This window comes from Equus przewalskii, chromosome 22 (assembly GCF_037783145.1).
Source record: "Equus przewalskii isolate Varuska chromosome 22, EquPr2, whole genome shotgun sequence".
In the NCBI taxonomy this organism is placed as follows: domain Eukaryota; kingdom Metazoa; phylum Chordata; class Mammalia; order Perissodactyla; family Equidae; genus Equus; species Equus przewalskii.
In genome coordinates, this window is record NC_091852.1 from 12,896,151 (window position 1) to 12,923,263 (window position 27,113).

The 27,113-nt window shown below is 33.8% G+C and overlaps 1 protein-coding gene across 9 annotated transcripts in view; it reads right to left on the reverse strand.

Annotated features, from left to right (window-relative positions):
- VPS13A (vacuolar protein sorting 13 homolog A) overlaps positions 1-27,113 on the reverse strand; it is a 233,757-nt gene that overhangs the window by 135,781 nt on the left and 70,863 nt on the right. For all 9 annotated transcript variants that reach the window (XR_011531544.1, XR_011531547.1, XR_011531546.1 and 6 more), the window contains 5 exons: positions 26,675-26,792; positions 18,299-18,437; positions 5,894-5,975; positions 4,488-4,642; positions 3,679-3,835 (listed from right to left, as the gene is read on the reverse strand). Coding sequence is in view for 5 of the 9 variants with exons in the window: in XM_070590109.1 (XP_070446210.1) it covers positions 3,679-3,835; positions 4,488-4,642; positions 5,894-5,975; positions 18,299-18,437; positions 26,675-26,792 (651 nt within the window). In the remaining 4 variants the exon portion in view is untranslated. The remainder of the gene's footprint in view (positions 1-3,678; positions 3,836-4,487; positions 4,643-5,893; positions 5,976-18,298; positions 18,438-26,674; positions 26,793-27,113) is intronic.

The window sequence follows — 27,113 nt, forward strand, 5'->3', positions numbered from 1 at the left end:
TTTTTAATTTTTTGAGGAACCTCCATACTGTTTTCCATAATGTCTGTACCAATTTACATTTCCAACAACAGTGCACAAAGGTTCCCTTTTCACCTCATCCTCACCAACATTTGTTATTTCTTGTCTTTTTGACAATAGAAATTCTAGCAGGTGTGAGGTGATAACTCCTTGTGGTTTTGATTTGCATCTCCCTGATGATTAGTGATGTTGAGCATGTTTTCATGTACCTGTTGGCCATACGTATACCTACTTTGGAAAAATGTCTATTCAGATCCTCTGTCCATTTGTTAATCAGATTGTTCATTTTTTTGGCTTTTGAGTTATAAGAGTTCTTTATATATTTTGGGTATTAACCTGTTATCACATATATGATTTGCAAATATTTTCTCCCATTCAGTAGGTTACTTTTCCATTGTGTTGATGATTTCTTTTGCTGTGCAGAAGCTTTTTAGATTGACACAGGCCCACTTGTTTATTTTTGCTTTTGTTGCCTTTGCTTTTGAAGTCAGATCCAAAAAAATAACTGCCAAGACTGATGTCAAGGAGCATGCCACCTAAGTTTTCTTCTAGGAGTTTTAAGGTTTTAGGTCTTACAATTCAAGTCTTTAACCCACTTTGAGTTAATTTTTGTTTATGGTGTAAGAGAGAAGTCCACTTTCACTTTTCCACATGTGGCCGTCCAGTGTTCCCAGCACCATTTGTTGAAAAGACTGTCCTTTCCTCATTGTATATTCTTGGTTCTTTTGTCATAAGTTGACTATATATGCATAGGTTTATTACTGGACTTTATATTCTGTTCCAGTGATCTATGTGTCTGCTTTTATGCCAATACCATACTGTTTTGAATACTATAGCTTTGTAATAGAGTTTGAAATCAGGGAGCATGATGCCTCCAGCTTTGTTTTTCTTTCTCAAGATTGCTTTGGCCACTCAGGGTCTTTTATGGTCCCATACAAATTTTAGGATTTTTTTTTTCATTTCTGTAAAAAATGCCATTGGAAATTTCATAGGGATTGCATTGAATCTGTAGATTACTTTGGGTAGTATGGACATTTTGAGAGTATTAATTCTTCCAATTCATGAGCACAGAATATCCTTCCATCTATTTGTATCTTCTTCAATTTCTTTCATCAATGTCTTATAGTTTTCAGTGTACAGGTCTTTCACCTCCTTGATTAAATTTGTTCCTAGGTATTTTATTCTTTTTGATGCAGTTGTAAATAGGACTGTTAATTTCTCATTCTAATAGTTCATAATTAGTGTACAGAAATGCAACAGATTTTTGTACAACTTGACTGAATTCATTGATTAGTTCCAACAGTTTTTTGGTGGAGTCTTTAGGGTTTGTATACATAATGTCATGTCATCTGCAAATAGTGACAGTTTTACTATTTGGGTCAATGAAGAATTACTGCAAATAGTGCCAGTTTTACTACTGAGTGAACAAGGAAATCAAAAAGAAATTTAAAAATACCTTGAGACAAATGAAATTGAAAATACAACATACAAAATTCATGGAATGCAGAAAAAGCAGTTCAAAGAGGGAAGAGCATAGCAATGCCTGCCTGCCTCAAGAAAGAAGAAAAATCACAAATAAACAACCTAACTTTAGATCTCAAGAACCTAGAAAAAAGAAGAAAAAGCCCAAGTTAGTAAAAAGAAATAACAAAGATCAGCGAAGAAATAAATGAAATAGAGGCTAAAAGACAACAGTAAAGATCAATGAAACTAAGAGCTGATTCTTTGAAAAGATAAACAAAATTGACACACTTTAGGACTCACCAAGAAAGAAAAGAGAGGTCTCAAATAAAATCAGAAATGAAAGAGGAGATGTTACAACTGATACCACAGAAATACCAAAGATCACGAGAGTACAAACTATTACACACTAATGAACTATGCAACCTAGAAGAAATGGATAAAGAAACATACAACCTTCAAACATGGAATCATCAAGAAACAGAAAATCTGAATAGACCAATTACTTGTAAGAGATTGAATCAGTAATCAAAAACCTCCCAACAAACTAAAGTCCAGGACCAGATAGCTTCACTGGTGAATTCTACCAAACATTCAAACAAGAATTAATACCAATCCTTCTGAAACTGTTCTAAAAATAAAAGAGAAAGAAACACTTCCAAACTCATTTTAGGAGGCCAGCATCACCCTGACACCAAAACCAGATAAGGATGTCACAAGAAAAGAAAATTACAGGCCAATATCCCTAAGATACATACATGCAAAACTCCTCAACAAAATATTAGCAAACTGAATTGAACACCATATTAAAAGGATCATACACTATGATCAAGTGGGATTCACCTGAAAAATGCTAAGGATGGCTCAACCATAAATCAATGTGATACACCACACTAACAAAATGAAAGATAAAAAATCACATGATCATCTAAATAGATGCAGAAAAAGCACTTGACAAATTCAACATCCATTTTTGATAAAAACTCTCAACAAAGTGGGTATAGAGGGATCGTACCTCAACATAATAAAGGCCATGTATGACAAGCCTAGAGCTAGCATTGTACTCAACAGTAAAAAGCTGAAAGCTTTTCCTCTAAGATCAGAAACAAGACAAGGATGCCCACTCCTGCCACTTCTACACAACGTAGTACTGGAAGCTCTAGCTGGAGCAATTAGGTAAGAAAAACAAATAAAAGATATCCAAGTTGGAAACAGTTTGTCTTAATCATTCCACCAACCATTCAGAATTATCTTTCAAGGAAAAGTCCAAAAACGTAAAGGAAGAAATATAAATAATACCCTCCTAAATGCCTAACACAGCAAATGGAAGTATTTTCTAAGGTATCATATAATTTACCTATTACGATTCTGGTACATAAAGTGTTTGTAGTAGGCAGAATAATGCCATGCCCTTTCCCCTACAAGGATGTCCATGCTCTAATTCTCCAAAGCCTGAGACTATGTTACTTCACATGGCAAAAGGTGACTAAGGTTAAGAGGAAATTATCCTGGGTTGTCCAAATGTAACCAATTTAATCACCTTAGTTTTTGAGAGTGGAAGCAAAAGGCAGAAGGAAAGGTTAGAGAGATGACAGCATGAGAATGATCTGACATCCCATGCTGGTTCTGAGATATAGGGGACTATGTGTAAGGACCTAGAGAGGCGTCTAAGAGCTAAGGCCAGGCCTCACCTAATAGACAGCAAGGAAACAGACTTAAATCACATTGAATTAAATTCTTCCAACACAACTCCTTGAGTGAGCAAGGGAACAGGTCTTCCCCTAGAGCCTCCAAGAAGGAGCTCCTGTTGATATCCTGATTTCTGCCTGCTGAGACCTGTGTCAGCTTTCTGAGCTACAGAACTTTAAGATAATAAATTTGTGTTGTTTTAAGATACTAAGTTTGTGGTAATTGTAACAGTATTGACGAATTCAGTGTTGTAGTATATAGTTAAGCAGATTTAAAATTAAACCATGACTATTTTATTTTCCGTAATGAAAAAAATTATCTTCATTTTATCTCTGGTCTACCCCCCTAGATTACCAAGTATACAGGTGAAGACTAATTCATAATATACTACTTCTTTGAGAATTTTTTAGCAAATATACTGATTTAAAGCCTAGAGAATTTAAAACTCACTAGTAGATAGTCAAACAATACAACTAATTTATTTATTTGAAAAAAAATAGAGATTCTTACCAAAGTATTTTGGGCATTTTAAGCAGAACTCTTTCAAAAAGGCATTTGCTTTCAAATCAAATGTTCTAAGCTCAATTTCTGTGCCCAATCCTAAGACATCAATTTCTACCACAGGCAGTTCACAATCTCCAACAAGGTGACAAAACTGAATCAAAACCTGGAGAAGAAAAAAAAAGAAACCACCACTACGTAAGAAAAAAAACTGTTTATGTAGATGGTAGTTATATATGGATATATGAGGTATACATATGATATAAATGATATGTATTAAAATTTAGGAGAGATTTTTATATGCACACACACATACAACTTCACACACAGTACAATTATTTTCAATAAATATGTATTGAATAAACACAATATATCATCTAAATGCCTAATTAAAACAGTTCTTCAGAGTTATTTTTCATCTATTTTTCTGTTTTGTCTATACCTATATTATGTGTAGCACCTGAGGGTGGTGGTAGTACAAGTAATAAAACCTGGTGTATCACCTCCTACCTCTCCATCAAATACTCATATTTAAAAACAAAAACTCATGGAAGTTCTGTAAATTAAGAAGTTAAATGTTCAAGATCGTTGGCAAAGTCCAGGGAGATGGATTGAAAAATACAGCCTTCAACATCATAATTAAGGGAAATAATCTTCAAAGAAAGAGAAAGAAGAATCACACAGCAACATCTGGATTCAGGTTTAAACAGGATAAAAACAACAGTGCCTATTAGTAATGAGACTATATAAATAAGCTGTGAATAGCAGAAATGTCCAACAGTTTAAATCAGCAACATTAATTTTACCACTGTACATACCTCTGGCACTTCAAATCTTATTTTATACTGAGTCATATTTTTTGAACAAGCTGTCTTTGGAAGCTTTTTCTGTTGATAACTTTTAACTGTAGTTGGAGGTTGAAGAGGCTCCTCCAAGGGACTACACGGTGCATCAAAAAATTCTTCCTCAGAATCTACATATCATAGAATATCGTTTAAGTAGATAATTAAAATGATTACTTTAATAACATTTTAATAATTTTTTTGAAATAAATATGAACACTAAAACACTAAGAGTCTATTTCAAATATCAAACATAAAGATGAGAAAATAAATAGAAAAGAATAAAGAGATTCTATCTGAGCAAATAACATTCTGGATGACAAAAAAGTGTAGAAAAGTACAAGATGCAATTGTCAGCTTAATGAACATCATCTTTTAAAATCATTAGTCTATCTAAAAATTGCTAAAGAAAATTTTATGCAAATGTCAATGCCAACAATTACATCCACCATCCATACTCAAAGGAACACACTAACATGCTCACTCTACCTGGAAAGCAAAACAGGACTTAGTTACAAACTCCGCAATATTAAAAGCAGAAAGCAGTCCTTGGAGTTTGAATGAAGAAACTGAGATTTAGCATCAGTTTCTAGAAAATAAATTTTCAGAATTTGCTATTAGAAAGGATCCAGAAACTAGTAAAACCACTAAAAGAAGGTTTAAAGCAAACTAAAACCATCTGAAGTATATCCCTAATGCCCTAAGATCAAATTTAAGGTAGATGATCTCGCAAACAAAACCTCTTAGCCCGCCTCTGCTCCCTGATCACCACACATGAAGGAAAAGCTTCCCTAGAAAACCAAGTATCCACATGGTAATTTCTGTGATTTAACATTTAACAATTTTAAAAGTCTTAAAAGTAAAGAAATACATTTATTTTTTCTTTCCAGTGTGGAGAAGAGAAAGCAGATATTTGAAATCAAAATATTTAGCAGTTTTCACGTGTGAATGTAGGAATTAAAGCTTGATTTTTTCCATTAATAACAAAAAAGGAAAATATAAAAAGTTAAAAAAAATTTTTTTTACCATAACCAAATTCTCCAAATGGCTGACATTTAATAATACATTAAATGTAAAAGTAAAAGTAACACATTATAAATTGGACATCTACAAAGTTTCATGGGGTCTATTGGCTCACAGCAGGATAAAGATGATTAACTTACTAGCATTCCTTGTGATTATGAGTTCAACTTTTATATATCAAAAAATCCCACGACAAAAGCAACTTTAAGAAACATCCAAATTATGTTGTTTTAAAGGAATTTTAGTAAAAATTTACAAATATCTGCTACTGTCTGAAATTTTTATATGGTCTCAAAATGAAAATTATTTTCATAATATATTTATAATAAGGAAAATTTCCTAAAGTAGTTTCATTTTACCATCTTCAACACATGGAATTTCCAAGAGAGGAAACATTTTCTGTGAAATCTGTGATGTTCCCAAAGAAACGGATCTTTGCATCTGAAAGAAAGGAATTCACTGTCAATTAGCACAAAGACTTTTATTGGAAATTCTATAACAATTTTGACCAAAACAAACAAAAACCTTAATTTGAATTAACTGAGAAAAAATCCAATCTTAGATTTAGACTAGAAATTTAAATTAGAAAAGTAAACTGTAAAATGTAGATTTAAAGAAGTGGTTTCACAATTTCAAGACAACATAAATTGTGGAACTGTTATAATAATTTCCTTGTTGATAGGCTTTGAGTAGGAAGAGATCTGAAATCCATCTTAACTCAATGTCTTACTAAATAAGGAAGCCACCTCCAGGACATCCATGAGAAACAACCAAAGGTTCAACATTTAAAGCTTCCAGAGTAAAGGATCTTGCAGTTTTATTTTTAATTTTTTAAAGATATTTTAGTAAATTCACTTTTTTACTGTTTTGGGAAATACAGCATACAAAAAATACATAATGCAGTTAAGAAAGTAATAACAAAAGACACTCCTCAATCTTTCACCCAGGCCAAGAAACAAAACAGTACGATACCCTTATCTAGAAGCATTTATGCACTCCTCTTTGATCACAATCCTTATACCTGATCATATTCTTGATTTTATTTACTTGTTTTTAACCTCCTATGAATGATTCTCTAGATAATACACTGTTAACCTCTGTTTCTTTCTAAACTGTAGAAAAGGGCAATGTGTCATGTGTTTTCCTGTGACATTCTTCTAGGAAACAATCTTTAAATTTTACCCATATTGATCACTCATTCTCACTGCTATACTGTATTGCAATGATGAATAAACCACTACTTATTTGTCCACTACATTGTTGGTAAATATTCATATTGTGTATAGATTTTTGCTTTTGCTCACAGTGCCATGATAAGCATCCTTGAACACACCTCCAGGTACTCATACGCAAGATTTTCCATGGTGTATATATCAAAGAGTGGAAATACATATGTTCACCTTACTAAGTACTATCAAACTGTTTCTACACGTGGTCGCAACACATTACACTAATGTCAACAGATTAGAGTTGCTATGGCTCCATATCCTCACGAATGCTTAGTTTACAGACATCTTAAATTTTGTCACTCTTGCTAGAAATTTCACCTTAGTTTTAAGGAGAATTTCACAAATGTGTAATAACTACACGTCACATCATAGGTTCATGGGTTGTGTGTGTCCTTCTCTAAATCCTGTCCATTTTGGGAAAACATTTTTATTGAAATATAACCTACTACACAAAGTAAGTATAAACTTCAATAAATTTTCAAGAACAAAACATATTCATGCACCCAAAATCCACATCCAGGAATAGAACATTACCAGCAACTCAGAAGCCTCCCTCACACTCCTCACAATCATCAGGCAAAACCCCCAAAAGTAACAACTATGCTGGCCTAATTTCAATTTTTAATGTTCTGAAATTTTTTATGTCTACATTTCTGAAAGAATGGGTTCTTTTGCACCTTGCTGACGAGTAATAAAATCTAACACCTTTTCACATGTCTGCTCATTTCTTATTGGGCTCTTGGTCACCTTAAATATTTTAGATAAAGTTTCCTGTAAATTATATGTGTTACAAATATTTTTCCCAATTGGATGGCTTGCCTTTTGCATTTTTAAGTGTCTTTAAAAACGCAGAAAATTTTCATTTTCATGAAGTGTAATTTATTTTTCTTCTATAATTGTGCTTTTTTGTCCCAAGATCTCTCTCCCTACCACAAGTACTCAAAGATTTTCTATTATGTATTTATTTTGTTAAAGAGCATTTACACTTAGGTCTCTGTTCCATTTCAAGTTAAATTCTGTGTATGGCAAGAGGTACGGGTTGATGTTCATTTTTTTTCCCCCACATGGAAATTTAGTTATTTCAGAACCATTTGTTGAAAGGACTATCCTTCCCCCACTTAGTTGGGTTGACACCTTTGTAAGAAATCAAATATATATTAACTATATATTCTACTGTGGATTTATTTCTTAACTCTTTTCTAATTTATAGATCTATATGTCTATTCTTATGTCAGTACATCACTTCCTTGAATAAAGCAGCCTCTAAAATAAACTCTGAAATCAAGATTTAGAAATCTTTCAACATTATTCTTATCCAAAATTTTCTGGTAATATGTATCCTTTGCACTTCCATATATACTTTATAATAAACTTGTCAATTTTTAGAAGAAAAATCTGGTATTTTGATTGCAATAGTGAGAAATCTACCAAGTTTGGAGAGAATCGCCATCTTGACAAAGTCAGTCCTCCAATCTTTGACTATGTATATCATCATTTAGGTCTTCTTTAATTTTTTTCAGAAACGTTTTGAAGTTTTAGGTATACAAGTCTTAATACTTCTCTTGTTAAGTTTTTCCTAAGTATTTAACATTTTTAATGCTATTATGAATGGAATATTTTTCTTAATTTCATTTAGGGAAACAACTAGTTATTTACATTGATAATGTTTCCTGTAACCTTGCTAAATTTGTTTACTGTAACTAGTGGTATTTATACATTCCTTAGAGCTTTCTGAATAAATGATCACGTCATCTGCAATAAAAATAGTTTTACTTTTTCTCTTCCATTTCATCTTTATTTTTCTTGGCTTACTGCACAGGCTAGAACCTCCATATGAATTTCAATAAAGGTGCTGAGAAAAGGTATTCTTGCAATATTCTTGATCTCACAGGGAAAGAATTCAGTCTTTCAAAGTAGGTATGATACTAGATATAGGTTTATCCAAGATGTCCTCTACCAGATTGAAGAGGCTCCTTTTTATTTCCATTTTAAGAGTTTTTATCACAAATCATTGTTGGGTTCTGTCAACGTTTTTTCCTCTTCTACTGAGATGATCATATACTTTTCCTCCTTTACTCTGTGAATATGGCTAACAACATTGATTAGTGAACCATTTTTGCTTCCCTAGGGTAAATGCTTTTGATCACAGTGTATTATACTTTTTAAATACCATACTATTTTGGCTCTAATATTTGTTGAGGATTTTTGCATCTGTGTTAATGAACATATAGGTCTGTAGTTTTCTTTCCTCATAATTCCTTTCTCTGGTTATAATAGCAGGATACTGCATGCAAAGAAGTAAGAAAGTATGGTGCATACACAGAAGAAATTAGCAGAAACAGTTCAGGAGGAAGCACAGGCACTAGACTTATTGAAAGAAAATTTCAAATAAACTTAATATGCTCAGACAGCTAAAAAGAACCATGGAGAAAGAGCTAAAGAAAAGTAGAAGAATAATGTCACAAATATAAAAATCAATAAGGAGATATAAATTAGAAAAAGAAATACAACAAATTCTAGCCCTGAACAGTATAACTGAGAATAATTAGAGAATTTCAATTGAAGATTTGAGCTAGCAGAAGAATCAGTGGACATGAAGATAGGTCAACCAAAATTTTCAAAAAGAAAAGAGTAAAGAAAGGTGAACACAATCTAAGGGATCTGTGGGACACCATCAAGTGAGTCAATATACACATTATGAGAATTCCAGAAGAAGAGAAGGAGAAAGGGGCAGAAAGAATACCTGAAAAAATAATAGCCGAAAGTATTCCCCGACTGGATGAAAGACACAAATCTAATAACCTCAAGAAGTTCAATGAACTCAAAGTAACATACACTCAAAGAGAGCCACATCAAAACATGCTGTAATCAAACTGCTGAAAGATAGAGAGAAACTTGAAAGCAACGAGAGAAGCTAGTCACCACATACTAAAAATCCTCAATAAATTAACAGCTAATTTCTCATCAGAAATTATGGGGGACAAATGGTAATAGAATAACATATTTAAAGTGCTGAAAGAAAAAAAAAGTCAACCAAGAATTCTGTATCTGGCAAGTACATTAAAACAGAAGAAAAATTTCAAATCAATAACCTCATTTTCTACCTCAAGGATCTAGAAAATGAAGATCAAAATTAGCCAAAAGCTAGCAAAGGTAAAGAAATATAAAGATTACAGCAGAGATAAATGATAGTGAACAGAAAAATAAAGAATTAATAAAACCAAAAGTTAATTCTTGTAAAAGATCAACAAAACTGAAAAAACTTCAGCTAGACTAAGATCAAAAAAGGGGCATCAGTAACTAAAATTAGAAATCAAATTGAAGTCATTACTATCAACCTTACAGAAATAAAAAGAATTATATAGAAAACTATGAATAACCGGAGGCCAACAAGTAGCATAACCTAGATGAAGTGGACAAATTCTTAGAAAGACATGGATTATCCAAACTGACTTAAGAAGAAACGGAAAATCTGAAGAGACTTACAACAAGAGATTGAATGAGTAATCAAAATCCTCTCAAGAAAGAAAAGTCAGAAGAATTCACTGGGGAATTTTACCAACATTTAAAGAAGAAATAAAACCTTCCTTCTCAAACTCTTGAAAAAACAGAAGCGAGAACACTCCAATTCAGTCTCTTAGTTCCGATAACAAAGTCAGACAAATACACAACAAGAAAACTATAAACTAATATAACTTAGGAATATAGATGCAAAAATCCTCACCAAAATACTAGCAACCAAAACCAACAGCCTATTAAAAGGGTTATACATCATAACCAAGCAAAATCTATCCTAGGAAAGCAAGAGTGATTCAACATAGTAAAGAAATCATTGGGGCTGGTCCTGTGGTGTAGTGGTTCAGTTCAGTGTGCTCCGCTTTGGTGGTCTGGATTTGTGGGTTCAGATCCTGGGTATGGACCTATTCCACTCATCAGCCAAGCTGTGGCGGTGACCCAAATATAAGAAAGTGGAGGAAGACTGGCTCAGATATTAGCTCAGGGCTAATCTTCCCAAGCAAAAAAAAACAAAAGGGAAGATTGGCAACAGATGTTATCTCAGAGCTAGTCTTCCTTAGCAAAAAAAAATATATATATTATAAAACACCATATTAATGGAATGAAACAGAAAAGCCCACATGATCATCTCAACTGAGGCAGAAAAAGCATTTGACGAAATTCACCACCATTTCATGATAAAAACACACAATAATGCAGACATAGAAGGAAACGTCCTCAACACAATAATGAGCATTTATGAAAAACTCAAAGTGAACATCACACTCAACGGTGCAAGACTGAAAGCTTTCCCCCAAGGAACAGAAAAAAGACAAGGATGCTCTCTTTCACCACCACTATTCAATACTGTACTGAAATTCTAGCCAGAGCAATTACTCAAGGAAAAATAATAAAGGCATCCAAATTGCAAAGATGGAAAACTGTATCCATTCTCAGATGACATAATCCTACACAAAGAAAATCCCACAATCGAGAAAAACAAAACAAAAATTAATAATGCTAAAAAATTAATTCAGCAAAGCTATAGGGTACCAGATCAACATACAAATCAGTTGTGTTTTGATGCACCAGCAATGAACAATCCAAAACAGAAAATGAGGAAATAGCTTCCTTTACAATAGCATCAAAAAGAATAAACTAGGACAAATATTAAGCAAAGAAGTGAAAATCCTATACACCAAAAGCTACAACAGATTTCTGAAAGAAATGAAAGAAGATCTGAGTAATGGGAAAGATATCATCTGTGTTCATGGATTGGGGACACCTAATATTTTTAACACGGCAGTACTATCAAAAGTGATCTGCAGATTCAACGTAATCTCAATCAAAATGCCAACTGCACTTTTTGCAGAAATGGACAAGCCAATCCACAAATTCATAGGAAATTGCAAGGAGCCTGAATAACTAAAACAATCATGATAAAGAAAGGCAAAATCAGGGGCTGGCCCTGTATCTGAGTGGTTAAGTTCGCACACTCCGCTTCAGCAGACGAGTGTTTTGCCAGTTTGGATCCTGGGTGCAGACCAAGCACTGCTCAACAAGCCATGCTGAGGTAGTGTCCCACATAGTCAACTAGAAGGACCTACAACTAGAATATACAAGTATGTACTTGGGGGTTTTAGGGAGAGGAAGAAAAAAAAGAAGAAGATTGGCAACAGATGTTAGCTCAGGGGGCCAATCTTTAAAAAAAAAAGAAGGGCAAAATCAGAGGACTCATATTTACCAATATCAAAGTTACTAAAAAGCTACAGTAACCAAAACAGTATGGTATTGACATGAGGACAGACACATTTATTGGCCAATGAAATAGAATTGAGAGTTTATAAATAAATCTATAAAACTATGGCCAACTATTTTTGACAATGGTGCCAAATCCACTCAATGGGGAAAGAACAGTCTCTTCAACAAATGATGCGGAGATAAGTGCATTTCAACATGAAAAGAATGCCTTTGGTACCCTACATCACAATGTATTAAAATATTAAGTAAAGGGGCCAGCCGTGTGGCTGAGTGGTTAAGTTCGTGTGCTCCGCTTTGGCGGACCAGGGTTTCACCTGGGCGCGGACATGGCACCGCTCATCAGGCCATGTTGAGGGGGCATCCCACATGCCACAATTAGAAAGACCCACAACTAAAGTAAACAACTATGTACTGGGAGGATTTGGGGAGAAAAAGCAACAAAGAAAAAAAAAGATTGGCAACAGTTGTTAGTTCAGGTGCCAAAAAAAAAATTAAGTCAAAATGGATCAAGAATCTAAACACAAGAGCTAAAAACATGAAAGCATAGAAGAAAAGAGGGATATTTATCCCTCATGATCTTGGATTTGGAAATGGATTCTTAGACATGATACAAAGGAACAAAAGGAAATGAGAACAAAAGAGAAAAATTAGAAAAACTGGACTTCAAAATTAAAAACTCTTGTACATCCCATAGACAGGAGACAACCCACAGAACAGGAGAAAATGTTAGCAATCACATATCTTATAAGAGTGATTATGCAGAAAATATAAAGGACTTATAACTCAACAAAAAAAAACAAACTCCAATTCAAATATGGAGAAGTTGCTGAAGAGAAATTGCACCAAACAAGATTTTAAAAAGTGGCCAATAGGGGGCCAGACCAGTGGCGCAGCAGTTAAATTTGCACATTCTGCTTCTGTGGCCCAGGGTTCGCTGGTTCAGAACCCAGGTGTGGACATGGCCCTCCTTGGCAAGCCATGCTGCGGCAGGCGTCCCACATATAAACTGGAGGAAGATGGGCACGGATGTTAGCTCAAGGTCAGTCTTCCTCAGCAAAAAAGAGCAGGATTGGCAGCAGATGTTAGCTCAGGGCTAATCTTCCTCAAAAAAAAAAAAAAAAAATGTGGCCAGCAAGCATTTGAAAAGATGCTCAACATCATTAGTTGTTAGTGAAATGCAAATGAGAACCACAATTAGATATTCCTTCACATCCTCTTGGATGGTTATAATCAAAATAAGGGAAAATAACAACTGTTGGTGAGAATGTTGAGAATTTGGAACCTTTGTACATTGCTAGTGGGAATGTAAAATTATCCAGCTGCTGTGGAAAACAGTTTAGCGGTCTCTCCAGTCTTGCGGTTTTATGTTAAACATAGAATTATTATATGACCTAGCAATTCCATTCCCAGGCATGTACCCAAAAGAACTTAAAAAGAGGATGCAAACAAACACTCATACTCAAATCACCAAGCTAACAAATGAAAAATCAGATGTCATTTCACATCCTTAAGTTATTGAAAGGAGAATAGGGAAATATTAATAACAACTTTATTTCCATTAATTCAACACCTTGGATAAAATGGACAAATTCCTTGACAGACAAAATTTTCTAGGGGCCAGCCCCATGGCTGAGTGGTTAAGTTGGTGCGCTCCAGTTCAGCAGCCCAGGGTTCACCGGTTTGGATCCAGGGTGCAGAACTACAGACTGCTCATCGAGCCATGTGGTGGTGGCATCCCACAGAGAAAAACTAGAATGACCTACAACTTGGATATTCAACTATTCATTGGAGCTTTGTGTAGGGAAAAAAAAAAGAGGGAGATTGGCAACAGGTGTTAGCTGAGGGCCAATCCTCCCCACAAAAAAAGAAAAGAAAAAAAACAGAACTTAAAAAAAAAATCTTCTGAAACTCATGCAAGAAAAAACTGAAACTTGTAAACAGTCCTGTAAAAATTAAATTCACAGTTTAAAAATCTTTCAATAAAGAAATTCCAAGCACATTTGGCTTTACTGGTAGATTCAGACTCATTTAAGGCAGAAACAGTATCAATTCTATATAAATTCTCTCACAAAATAGAGAAGAAGGAAATACTTTCCAACTCCTTTTATGAAGCTTGCGCTGCCCTGATATCGTAAACAAGACATTACAAAAAAAATATATACAGCAATATCTTACATGAATACAAATATAAAACTCATCAATAAAATATTAGCAAATAAGGATGTCATTAACAAACGAGGTTTGTACTGGGAACACAAAGATACTTTAACATTCAAAAATTAATCAATTAATTCATCACACTAACAGAATAAAGAAGAAAACTATACGATCCCAACAGATGCAGAAAAAGTAATACATAAAATGCAACATCTATTCATGATACAAATAAAACTGTCAGCCAACTAGGTATAGAAGACTACCTCTTCAACCTGGGAAATAACCTCTAGGAAAAACCTACAGCTATTATCATACTTAACAAGGTAAAGACTAAATGCACTCTTGCCCCCTAGGTTCTGGGCCTAGCCCAATGAAACTGAGGAGGAGGCTCCACCCTCTGACATTCAAGAAGAGATAGCTTCAGCTCCTTCAGACCTGTGCCCTCTTGGCCCATGTTGGTAGTGGCAGACCTGAGAATCTCAGGATAGCCTTTGGGGTTATTCTTTCAGAAATACATGGGAAGAGAAACAAGGGAAATATAGAACAACTGGAAAACAAGAGATAAAATGGCACTATTAAGCCCTCATATATCAATAAACACTCTAAATGTAAATGGACTGCATTCTCCAATCAAAAGACAGAGTGGCTGGCTGGATTAAAAACAAGACACAACACTTCCTCTAAAGACAAACGCAGGCTCAGAGTGAAGGGATGGAAGACAATACTCCAAGCACATAGCAAGCAAAAGAAAGCAGGTGTTTCCATACTTATATGACAGAGCAGAGTTCAACAGTTCAAGATAAAAAAGGCAATGAGAGACAACGAAGGGCAACATATAATAATAAAAGGGACATTCCACCAATGTCTCACCAAAAAAAGGGTAAACATGTGAGGTAACAGATGTGTTAATTAACTAGATGGAGGAAATCCTCCAGTGATTTCTATGTCTATTCTTTTGATCTGTGTCTGTTCTTCCACTGATGACCATACTGTCTTATTTTCTGTATAAGTAAATATATATTTATGCTAAGTCTTTTTTTTAATCATCTTTAGATGTTAAGGGGCATTCCTGCGACAGTTTTCTGAGTCTGGTTCTCCATCAGCTTTATGCTATGCTGACTGAACCCCTAAGTCCTTTCTGGCTTAATGTATATTGTCTTTAACACTTTTACTGACTTCTTTCCTCTTAAGCTGTTATCAGTTTTGGAAAAAGTGCTTGTGTAACTGTTAGATTCTCTCTTGGTTTTCACTGATGCTCAAGAGGACTTTCTCCCCTATGCTGTGCTTAATCTCTCTATGTAGCAAGAGGGTCTCAAACACATGATCTATGCTAGATCATGTTCCTTTAAAATCAAGTAAATATATAAAAATAGGCAGAGAGTAACTGTGTAATATGTCTTCTTATACTGAGTTTCTCTTATATGCCAAGCCACACATTTGGCAAAGGATTACTATCTAAGGGTATCTATTATTTGTATTCAATACCCAGCACACCTCTAGATTTTTGCATATTTTTGTCTTTAATCCTTTTCACATTCTAATAAGTTAGGTATTAAGGTCATTATTTTACTCAGGAAATAAATTCTTAGAGAGGTTAAATATTTTGCCTAAGATCATATAGCTTATAGTCAAAGTTGATTTCAGGTTTCTTTTCTTTCTTTCTCTCTTCCTTTCTTTAAACAAATCTACACCCCTACCACTGATGTTCTTTCTGCTATTATCATGCTGCTTTCTGTATAGTTGACTTCCTAATCTGCAGGGACTGTGTTTTCTACTTTTTCCAAGTTTCCTGAGAAAGTTCAGTACAAAAGAGTAGATCTTTACTAAGAGTTTTGATTTAACTTGAAGTGGTTTTACAGTTCAGATCAAAAAACAGTTTTTAAACAAAGAATCACCCCTTCATGAATGTTTGTTTGGCTTGTCTCAGAAACAAAGTTTCAGTTACAAGTCTTAAAAGTTTGTTTGTTTCTTTGTTTGTTTTGCTGAGGAAGATCTGCCCTAAGCTAATCTCTGTGCCAATCTTACTCAATTCTGTATGTGGATCACCTGCCACAGCATGGCCACTGATGACTGGTGTACGTGCATGCCCAGGAACGAAACCTGAGCCGCTGAAGCGGTGCGTGCCAAACCTAACCATTAGGCCCACAGGGCTAACCCCGTTAGGTGTTAAAAGTTTTAACACCTAAGTATCTTTTGAAGTTGAATGTCCCTCTTCACTTCCTGCAATAGACGGCTTTTTTTAAAAAAAATTTATTTCAGTTTTGTTGAGGTATAATTGAAAAAACTGTAAAGGATTTAATATGTACATTGTGGTGATTTGATATAGAAACACATTTAAGGTCTACTCTCTTAGAAAATTTAAATTATACAGACAGTATCAACTATAGTCACCATGTTTTACATTAGATCTTCACTGGAGAAGAACAAAGAAGCAGACTCAGCTCAATGGAGAAAGTCTTTTCTACATATGAAACTGAAACAACTAGAAATACAAATGCAAAAATAGAATGATGACTCATCACATTCACCATATAAAAATTAACACAAGGTAGATCACAGACTTAAATATAAAACCTAAAACTACACAATTTTTAGAATAAAACATAGGAGAAAATCTTTTTGACCTTGTGTTGGGCAATGATTTCAGGGATACGACAGAAAAAGCTTCACTCATAAAAGAAAATACTGATAAATTGGATTTCATCAAAATTTAAAACCTCCAGTCTTCAAAAGAGACTGTTAACAGAATAAAAAGCTCAGTAACAGACCATGAAAAAATACAGCAAAAAACTAGTGTCTTAAGGGTAATGGTACATGTCAGCAACTTACTCTCAAATAGTTTGAGGAAAAAAGTTCTTTACACTATTTTTACAACTTTTCTACAAGTTTGAAATTATTTCAAAAGAAAAAACGTTAAACACAAAAAGAGAAACCAGAATTTAAAATCAGAGAGTGGATATTTTCTTTTTGAAATTCTCTTGATAAGAGATAAGGTATATAATACAAAACAGAAATCAGCAAGTAAAAATCTAATAACTTTGGCTACATAAAAAGTAAAAGCTTTGGCATGGCGAAAATAAATATATCAGATAAAAAATAAATGGGGAAAAAAATTTTTTGTAAGTGATAAACAGTGATAATTTCCTTAATTGGAATACCATAACCCAACAAAAGACACAAACAGCAGTTTCCAAAAACAGAAATTCAAATACCCAAGAAACTTACAAAACTAAGTCCTATCTTACTCATAAAGAAACGCAAATCAAAACCAGAAGATAACACTTTTTCATTTACTAGAAGAAATTTAACATTTGTTAATATTCAAGACTAATGAGAACAGAGAAACAAACACTCATTTACTGTTGGTGGGACTATAAATTAGTACTCAATTTAGAAAAGAAATTTAGCAAAGTTCATGAAAACATAAAATTCACATACTCTTTTACTCAACAATTCCACTTCAAGGAATTTATCCAGTAGACAAAAATATACCCCAATATATGTACAAAGAAGTTCAAAGCAGTAATTTTTATAACTATGAACACTCAAAACAATATGAATGCCCATCAAAAGAAGATTGTTAGGCAAAGGACGGTACACTCACAAAATTCAATAATCTATCACCATAAACAAAAATAAGGTAGATCTGTATGCGCTAACATGAAAATATCCCTAAAGTATACAACATATATGATAATAATGGTGAAAAGAATACAGATTCAGAACAGTAAGTATGATCCCATTCATGTAAATTTTAAGAACATAAAAATATATATACATGCACGTACATATACACACAGGCAGGCACATGTTTGTGCGTGCACTAATACATGCCATAAACATTTCTAGAACACTAGAGAATCAGTGGTTAACAGTGTTACCATTGAGGAGAAGGACTGGTGGCTGGAGGAGTGAAGAAAAGTAGACTCATTATTTTATACCTTTCTTTACTGTCTGCATCTTTTACTACTGTATCGTCTTCTCTTCAAAAATGTAATTTTTAAAGGTCTACTCAAAATGAATTAAGTTGCTTTACTTGAAATTTCTGTGGTTGTTACAAATACTATTTGTGAATTTTTTTTAATTCATGCTTTTATTAATCTTGAAAGTAACTTTCATTACCTGAAATGATTTGGCAGGGCCATGTACTTCAGTTGCAGGTTTGGGTTTTGGAATGCTTTCAACCAATTCCAAAATCCCTTGCAGTTTTTTATCTGAGATTCGTAAAGAAATCAGCGGTAACTTTCCAAAAATCTTGAATCTGTTTTAAAAAGATAGGAATCATTATAAAGCAACTTTCACTCTAATTTGTTTGTTAATTAAAAAAACCACTGTCCCCCTTAAATTATCCAAGAACAGTCAAATGTGATTTTAAACACAAAAATTATCCACACAGTCCATGAGACAAATTATCCCACAATTTCCACTCAAATTTCTTTTTACCTTATTGACCAATCTCTCACTAGATGAACTACCCTCATTATTTTTCAGAGGGTTGTTTTCTAATGTTGTTATACTTATTATCCCTCTGCTATTTGCCAAAGGTAGTTGACAACTAGTATTTATCAAGTGTTTATTTCATGACAGGCATTAAGGAAAGCACTTGATATGCATTACTGTAAATAGTTCTCAAAGTCTATGAGGTAGACCACCTATTTCTGCTTCCTGCTTCTTAAAAGTTCCCATTTGTGCATGGTTCCTATCAGGAAACTAAGACTTAGCAAGTTCAAATAACTTGCCCAAGAGATTATATATCTAAAATCATGCTTAAAAATCAGATCTGAGTGAAAAAGAAAAATCACATGATCATATAAATAGATTCATGTTGCAAAAACCAATACCCATTCATGATAAACTCTCTCAGTAAACCAGAATAAAGGAGAACTTCACCTTGGAAAAACCTCCACCTAACATCATACTTAATGATGAGAAACTCAAAGTTTTCCCATGAAAATTAGGTATAAACCAAGTATGTCTCTCTCATCACTCCTTTTCAACATCACACTGGAAGTCCTTGCCAATGCATTAAGGCAAGAAAAAGAAATAAAAAGGTATATAGCTTGGGAAAGAAGACATAAAACTATCTTGTTCACAGATGACATAATCATCTATGTTTCCAAAGGAATTTAAAAAAAACCTCCTGGAACTAATAAGCCATTACAGCAAGGTTGCAGGATATAATGTTAACATATAACAGTCAATTCCTTTCCTATATACAGACAATGGGCATGAGAATTTGAAATTAAAAACACAATACCATTTATATGAGCAGCCAAAAAAGTAACACAAGGATAAATCTAACAAAATATACACAAGATCTATATAAGGAAAACTGCAAAACTCTGATGAATGAAATCAAAGAACTAACTAAATAAAGCGATACTCCATGTTCACAGATAGAAAGACTCAATATTGTCAAAGAACTATGTCAGTTCTTCCCAAACTGATCTACAGATTCACTGGAATCACAATCAAAATCCCAGTAAATTATTTAATGGATATTGACAAACTCATTCTGAAGTTTATATGGAGAGGCAAAAAACCCAAATAGCCAACATAATATTGAAGGAGAACAACAAGGTCAGAGGATTGACATTCCCTGACTTCAAGACTTATAAAGCTACAGTAAGCAAGACACTGTGGTATTGATGAAAGAACAGAGGAGAACAACAAGGTCAGAGGATTGACATTCCCTGACTTCAAGACTTATAAAGCTACAGTAAGCAAGACACTGTGGTATTGATGAAAGAACAGACAAAGAGATCGATGGAACGAAATAGAGAGCCCAGAAATAGACTTCATAAATATAGTCTACTGATCTTTGATACAAGAGCAAAGGCAATGCAATGGAGCAAAGACATTCTCTTTAACAAATGGTGCTGAAATAACTGGACATCCACACGCAAAAAAAAAAATGAATCTAGACAGAGACCTTACAAAATGGATCACAGACCTAAACGTAAAATGCAACACTATAAAACTCCAAAAAGATAAATCGAAGAAAACCTAGATGACTTTAAGGTATAGCAAGTACTTTTTAGATACAAGACAAAGGCACAATTCATGAAAGAAATGACTGATAAGCTGGACTTCATTAAAATTAAAAATTTCTGCTCTACCAAAGACAATGTCAAGAGAATCAGAAAACAAGCCAGACTGTGAGAAAATATTTCCAAAAGACACATCTCATAAAGGACTGTTAATCCAAAAGTATACAAAGAATTCTTAAAACGCAATAAGACAAACATTCTGACTGAAAACTGTGCCAAAGATCTTAGCAGACACCTCAACAAAGAAGATATACAGATAGCAAATAAGCGTACAAAAGTATGCTCCACAACATATACCATCAGGGAAAGACAAATTAAAACGAGATACCACTACACACCTGTCAGAATGGCCAAAATTGGGATTACTGATAACACCAAATGACGGCAAGGATGTGGAGCAGCAGGAACTCTCACTCATTGCTGATGGGAATGCAAAGGGGCGCAGCCACTTTGGAAGAGAGTTTGGCGGTTTCTTACAAAAGTAAACATATTCTGACAATATGATCCAGCAATTGCACTCCCTGGCATTTACACAAAGGAGTTGAAACTTATGACCCCAAGAAAACCTACACACGGATGTTTACAGCACCTTTATTCATAATTTTCTACAAATAAAGTTTATCCACATAAAATTTATATTCCAATTTTATAACCAAAACTTGGCAGCAACCAAGATGATGGATAAATAAACTTGCACATCAGACATCTGAATATTAAGTGCTAAAGAAAAAAAAAAGAACTATCAAGTCATGAAAAGACATGGAGGAAACTTGCATGTTACTAACTGAAAGACGCCATCTGAAAAGGCTACATACTGTAATACTCCAACTATACGAGATTCCGGAGAAGGCAAAACTATGGACACAGTAAAAAGATCAGTGATTGCCAGGGCTGGAGGGTGGTAGGGGAGGGATGAATAGTTGGAGCACAAAGGATTTTTAGAGCAGTGAAAATAATCTTATGATATACTCTGTATGATACCAGTCATTATGGATACAAGTCATTATGTATTTGTCCAAACCTATACAATGTACACCAGAGTGAATCACAATGTAAACTATGGACTTTGGGTGATTATGACGTGCCAATGTAGGTTCATCAATTGTAACAACTATACCACCCTGGTGGGGGATGCTTTTAATGGGGTAAGCTACACATGGGTGAATACAGGGGGTCTATGGCAAATCTGCGTATATTTCTATTAACTTTCTGTGACCCTAAAGCTGTTCTAAAATAATGTCTTTAAAAAATAGTAATAATAATAATAATAATAATAATAATAATAATAAAGAGACTGACAGCAAAGAGAGAGTGAGTTTTCATTCACCATTTTTATCTCTGCATTTTTCCCAAAACTTAATTTTTCAATTCACACACACTGACTACTAAGGTTCTCCTTCTAAAGATATATCTGAATTCCTTGAAAAAATTATAAGCTTTCTTTTATTTCCAATAGCGTAAATATGTGTAATTAATCCCATGCATCCTGGTTTAACTTAGGTACATGTTATGGATCAGTCTCATTAATGTTGCCAGTTGTACAACCTGAAGACAATGACGCTGAATACTACCTACCAAAACGATAGAGCATTTCTTTTTATTTGTCTTAAAATTTTTTAAGCTCAAACTTCAAAGGAAGCTGTCTGACACTTTAGAGTTGCAGGATTTCATGTAATATCATTCTCACTTTTTACTGCTCACAACTTACAAAACTGTATCTTTTCTTCTCTCTTTCTCAAACCAAATTCCTGGTATTCCTCTGCCTTAAAATTCCCAGAGAGCAGTTTGATTTTCTAGAAGACGGAAATCTACAAGAATGAGACTTAGTACACTGCACAATGTTTGCTAACGGATACAGTCACTATAATTTAAAAGGCAACAAGAAGAGTGCAGGTTTCTCTTAGGTCTCTCCCTTTCACATAGCAACAGAAGTAACGACCGGGTACCAGGTCTACTCCACAGCATAAAGGAGAAGGCCAGGCCATCACTACTTCCTTCTATCCTTCTTCCTATACTTTAGGGACAAAGCCTTCAGCACTACTATATGAACATTCTCTTGTTGCCTCTCTAGTAACAATTCTCCTGGGATTGTACGCTAGGTGTTAGATGTGTCTTTAGTTAGACTTTAAAATAGATCTGTGGCTGAGGTTTGAATGTTTGCAAGGGAGAGAAAAAGTAATGGTGGAAAGAAGAGGAAAAAGGGCCAGCTACAGTCTAAAACTATTTAGAACTAAATCAGCTAAACAGTCCAGTCTAGTTCAACAGACTTCTCTACTAAGGACCCTGGACTCAAAGCTTCAGCTAACAGGAAAATATAAAGATCCTGGTAAAGGTAAATACACGATAAATATAAATCAAGTATTACTATACTTTTCATTTGTAACTCCACTTTTTTATTTTCTATAGGATTTAAAAGAAAAATGCATAAAAATAATTATAAATATATATTAATCAGTACATAATACATAATAAAGATGTAATTTGTGACATCAATCACATAAAATGGATGAGGTGGAGCAGTAAGGAAATAGTTTTTGTATGCAATTAGTTAAGTTGGTATCAATTTTAAATAGACGGTTAAAACTTTATGCTGATATATGTAATCTCCATGATAACCAGTAAGAAAATATCTACAGAATATGCACATATGGAAAAGAGAAGGGAATCAAAGCAGGTCAGAAAATCAACTAAACACAAACGAAGGTAGTAAGGGAGGAAATAAAGGGAGAAAAAGCTATAATATATACAGAGAGTAAATAACAAAATGACAAAAGTCCTTCCCTATCAATATTTACTCTAAATGTAAAAGGTTTAAACTTTCCAAAGATATAAATTGACAGAATGGATGAAAAAACCGGGATCCAACTACATGCTGTCTGCAAGAAACTCACTTTAGATCTAAGGACACAAATAGTTTTAAAGTGAAAAAACAGAAAAAGATATTCCATGCAAATAATAACCAAAAGAAAGCAAGAATAGCTATAATAATATTAGTCAAAATAAACTGTTAAGTCAAAACCAGTTAGAAGAGACAAAGAAGGACATTATATGATGATAAAAGGCCACTTCACCAAGAAGATATAACAATTACAAACATATCTGCACCAATCATCAGAGCTCAAAAATATATGAATCAAACTGACAGAACTGAGGGAAGAAACAGATCTACAATAATAAGAGACTTTAATATCCCACTTTCAATAATTGATAGAACAACCAGAGAGAAGATCAATAAGGAAATAAAGGACTAGAACAACTTTATCTACAAACTGAGCCAAAAAGACATATACAGAACTCTCCCACAACAATAGCAGAACACACATTTTTCTTCAGTGCACACAGAGCATTCTCCAGGGCAGATTATGTTAGGCCACAAAACAAGAGTCAAAACTTTTTTAAAACACTGAAATCACAGAAAGTATCTTTTCCAATCACAACGGAATGAAACTAGAAATAAATAGCCCTCACTGTTAAACACACTCACTGTTAAACAATGAGTCAAAAAAGAAATCATAAGGGAAATGAGAAAATATCTTGAGACAAGTTGAAATAAAAACACAACATACTAAAATTCATAGGATGCAGCAAAAGCCATGTTGAGGAAAATTTACAGCTGAAAACTGGATAACCTAGATGAAGTGGACAAACTCCTAGACACAGAAACATAATACTAGATTGTGAAGAAACAGAAAACCCACAGACCTATAACTAGTACGGAAATTGAATCAGTAAACAAAAATCTCCCAACAATAAAAAGCCCATGATCAGATGGTTTTACTAGCGAATTCTACCAAACACTTAAAGAAGAATTAACACAAATTCTTCTCAAACTCTTTCAAAAAATCAAAAGGAAAGGAACGCTTCCTAATTCATTTTAATGCCAGCATTACTCTGATACCATAGCCAGACAAAGACACGACAAGAAAAGAATACTACAGACCAATATCCCTTATGAATATTGTTGCAAAAATCCTTAACAAATACTAGCAAACAAAATTCAACAGCACCTTAAAAGGATTATACACCACAACCTAGTAGGATTTATTCCTGGAATGAAAGGGTGGTTCAACATATGAAAACAGATCACTAATAGAACAAAGGGAAGAAAACCACATGATCTTCTCAATTGATGAAGAAAAAGCATTTGAAATATTCAACACATTTCCATGATAAAAACACTCAACAAACTAGGAATGGAAGGAAACTATCTCAACATAATAAAGGTCATATATGAAAAAACCTACAGCTAACATACTCCATGGTGAAAGACTGAAAGCTTTCCTCTATGCTCAGGATAGAGGATGCCTGCTTAAATCACTTCTATTTAACAGAGTATTAGAAAGTCTAACCACAGTAATTGGGCAAGAAAAACAAATAAAAAGCATCCAAATCAGAAAGGAAGAAGAACAATTACTGCTGTTCAAAGACGAAGTGATCTTATATGTAGAGAACCCTAACAAGTCCACGCCAAAAAAGAAATGTTAGAAGTAATAAACAAATTGAGCAGAGTTGCAGGATACAAAATCAACTTGAAAAAATCAACTGAGTTTCTACACACTAACAATGAACAATCTGAAAAGGAAATTAATAAAATAATTCCACTTATGATAGCATCAAGAAGAATAAACGAAGAAAGTAAAAGATGTACCCTGAAAACTACAAAATGCTGCTGAAAGAAATTAAAGAAGACACAAATTGAAAGACATCTCATGTTCATAGACTGGAAAACTTAACATTAAGATGTCACTACTCAAAGCACTTACAGATTCAATGAAATCCAAATCAAAATCTCAATAACATCTTTTATAAAAATAGAAAAACCCATTCTAAAATTCATATAGAATCTCAAAGGGTCCCAAACAACCAAAAACAATTTAGAAAAAGAACAAAGTTAGATGACTCACACTTCCTGATTTAAAAACTTACTACTAAGCTACAATAATCAAAACAGTGTGGTACTGACATATAGAAAGACACAGAGACCTAGGGAATAAAACAGAAAGCCTAGAAATAAATCTTCACATATATGGTCAAATGATTTTTGACAAGGGTACCAAGACCATTCAATGGGGAAAGGACAGTCTTTTCAACAAATGATGCTGCGAAAACTAGATATCCACAGGCAAAAGAATGAAGCTGAATCCTTACGTTACACTATATCCAAAAATTAACTCCAAATAAATCAAAGACCTAAACATCACAGCTAAAAGTATAAAATTCTTGGAAGAAATATACAGGAAAGCTTCATGACAGTGGATTTGGTAATAATTTTTTGGATACAATACCCAAAACACAGGCAATAAAGACAAATTAGACTTAGTCAAAATTTACAACTTTTGTGTATCAAAGGATATTATTAAAAGAGTGATATATAAGGCAATACACAAAATGAGAGAAAGTAATTGCAAATCATATATCTGATAAGGAGTTAATATTCAGAATATACTAAAAAACCAAAAACCCTCCTATAACTCAACAACAAAAAAATAAACAACCCAATTAAAAGATAGGCAAAGGACTTGAATAGACATTTCTCTAAAGAAACATATAAATTGCCAATAAGTAAATGAAAATATATTGGTTCTAAGGCAATAATGAAACATCACTCAATAGCACTAATCATTAAGGAAATGCAATTCAAAAGTATCCTTAGATACTACTTCACACCTATTAGGATGGTTATTATTTTAAAAAAAGAAGAAGAAAATAAGTGTTGGTGAAGAGGTAGAGAAATTAGAACCCTTGTGCATTGCTGGTGGGAATATAAAATGGTGCAGCTGCTATAGAAAACAGTAGGGTGGTGCCTCAAAAAATTAAAAATAGAATTACCATATGATCCAGCAATTTCACTTCTGGGTACACACCCAAAAAAACTTAAAGCAGAGTCTTGAACAGATAGTTGGTACACCAATGTTCATAGCAGCATTATTCAATAGCCAAACATCATTACAGCAACTCAAACGGCCAACAACAAATGAATGGATAAACAAAATGTGATACATACATACCATGAAATATTTCTCCGCCTTAAAAAAAATGAAATTCTGACATATGCTACAACATTGATCAACCTTGAAGACATTCTGCCACATGAAATAACCCAGACACAAAAGAACTAATACTGAATGATTTCACTTATCCAAGGTACCTAGAGTAGTCAAATTTATAGAGACATAACATTGAATGGTGACTGTCATAGGCTGGGGGAACTGGGGAATGGGCATTATGTTTAATGGGCAGAGACTTTCAGTTTGGGAAGATGACCAAGCAGTGGATGGTCACACAACAATGTGAATGTACTTAATGCCACTGCATTATACATTTAAAAATGGTATATTTCACGTTATGCATATTTTAGTACCAAAAAAAACCCCAATGAAATATGGTATTTCCTTAGCTACGGAATTACTGAGAAAATCTACAATCACATGAAACAGACAATACATACTTGGGCATTCTTATATCCATGAAAACCATGGCCTTAGAGAGTTCCACATTGAAGTGCATAGGTATCAAAATATGCTGTGCAGATACATTGAGTTTTCGTGCTTCTTTCCAATTATCACCTAATTATAGAAAATAGTACATGTTTAACACATGCATAATTTGAAAAACAAACTAAACCTAAAATTACTACTAATACTTCGTAATCATACACACATGATACAGGGAGATCTTCCCACATGGAGATAACTTTAATGGCACATTCCCAGATACACACAATCTGCAGGTAAATTCTTTTCCCTTTCATCACTTTCCTCCTGCTGCTTCAAAACACTCCCTATTTTTTAACAGGAAAACTTCTTATTAAAAAACAACAGTTTTAATCAAATCTACTGTGTATCCACTGACAGTCACTACACCAACCAGACACCTTATCAAAAAAC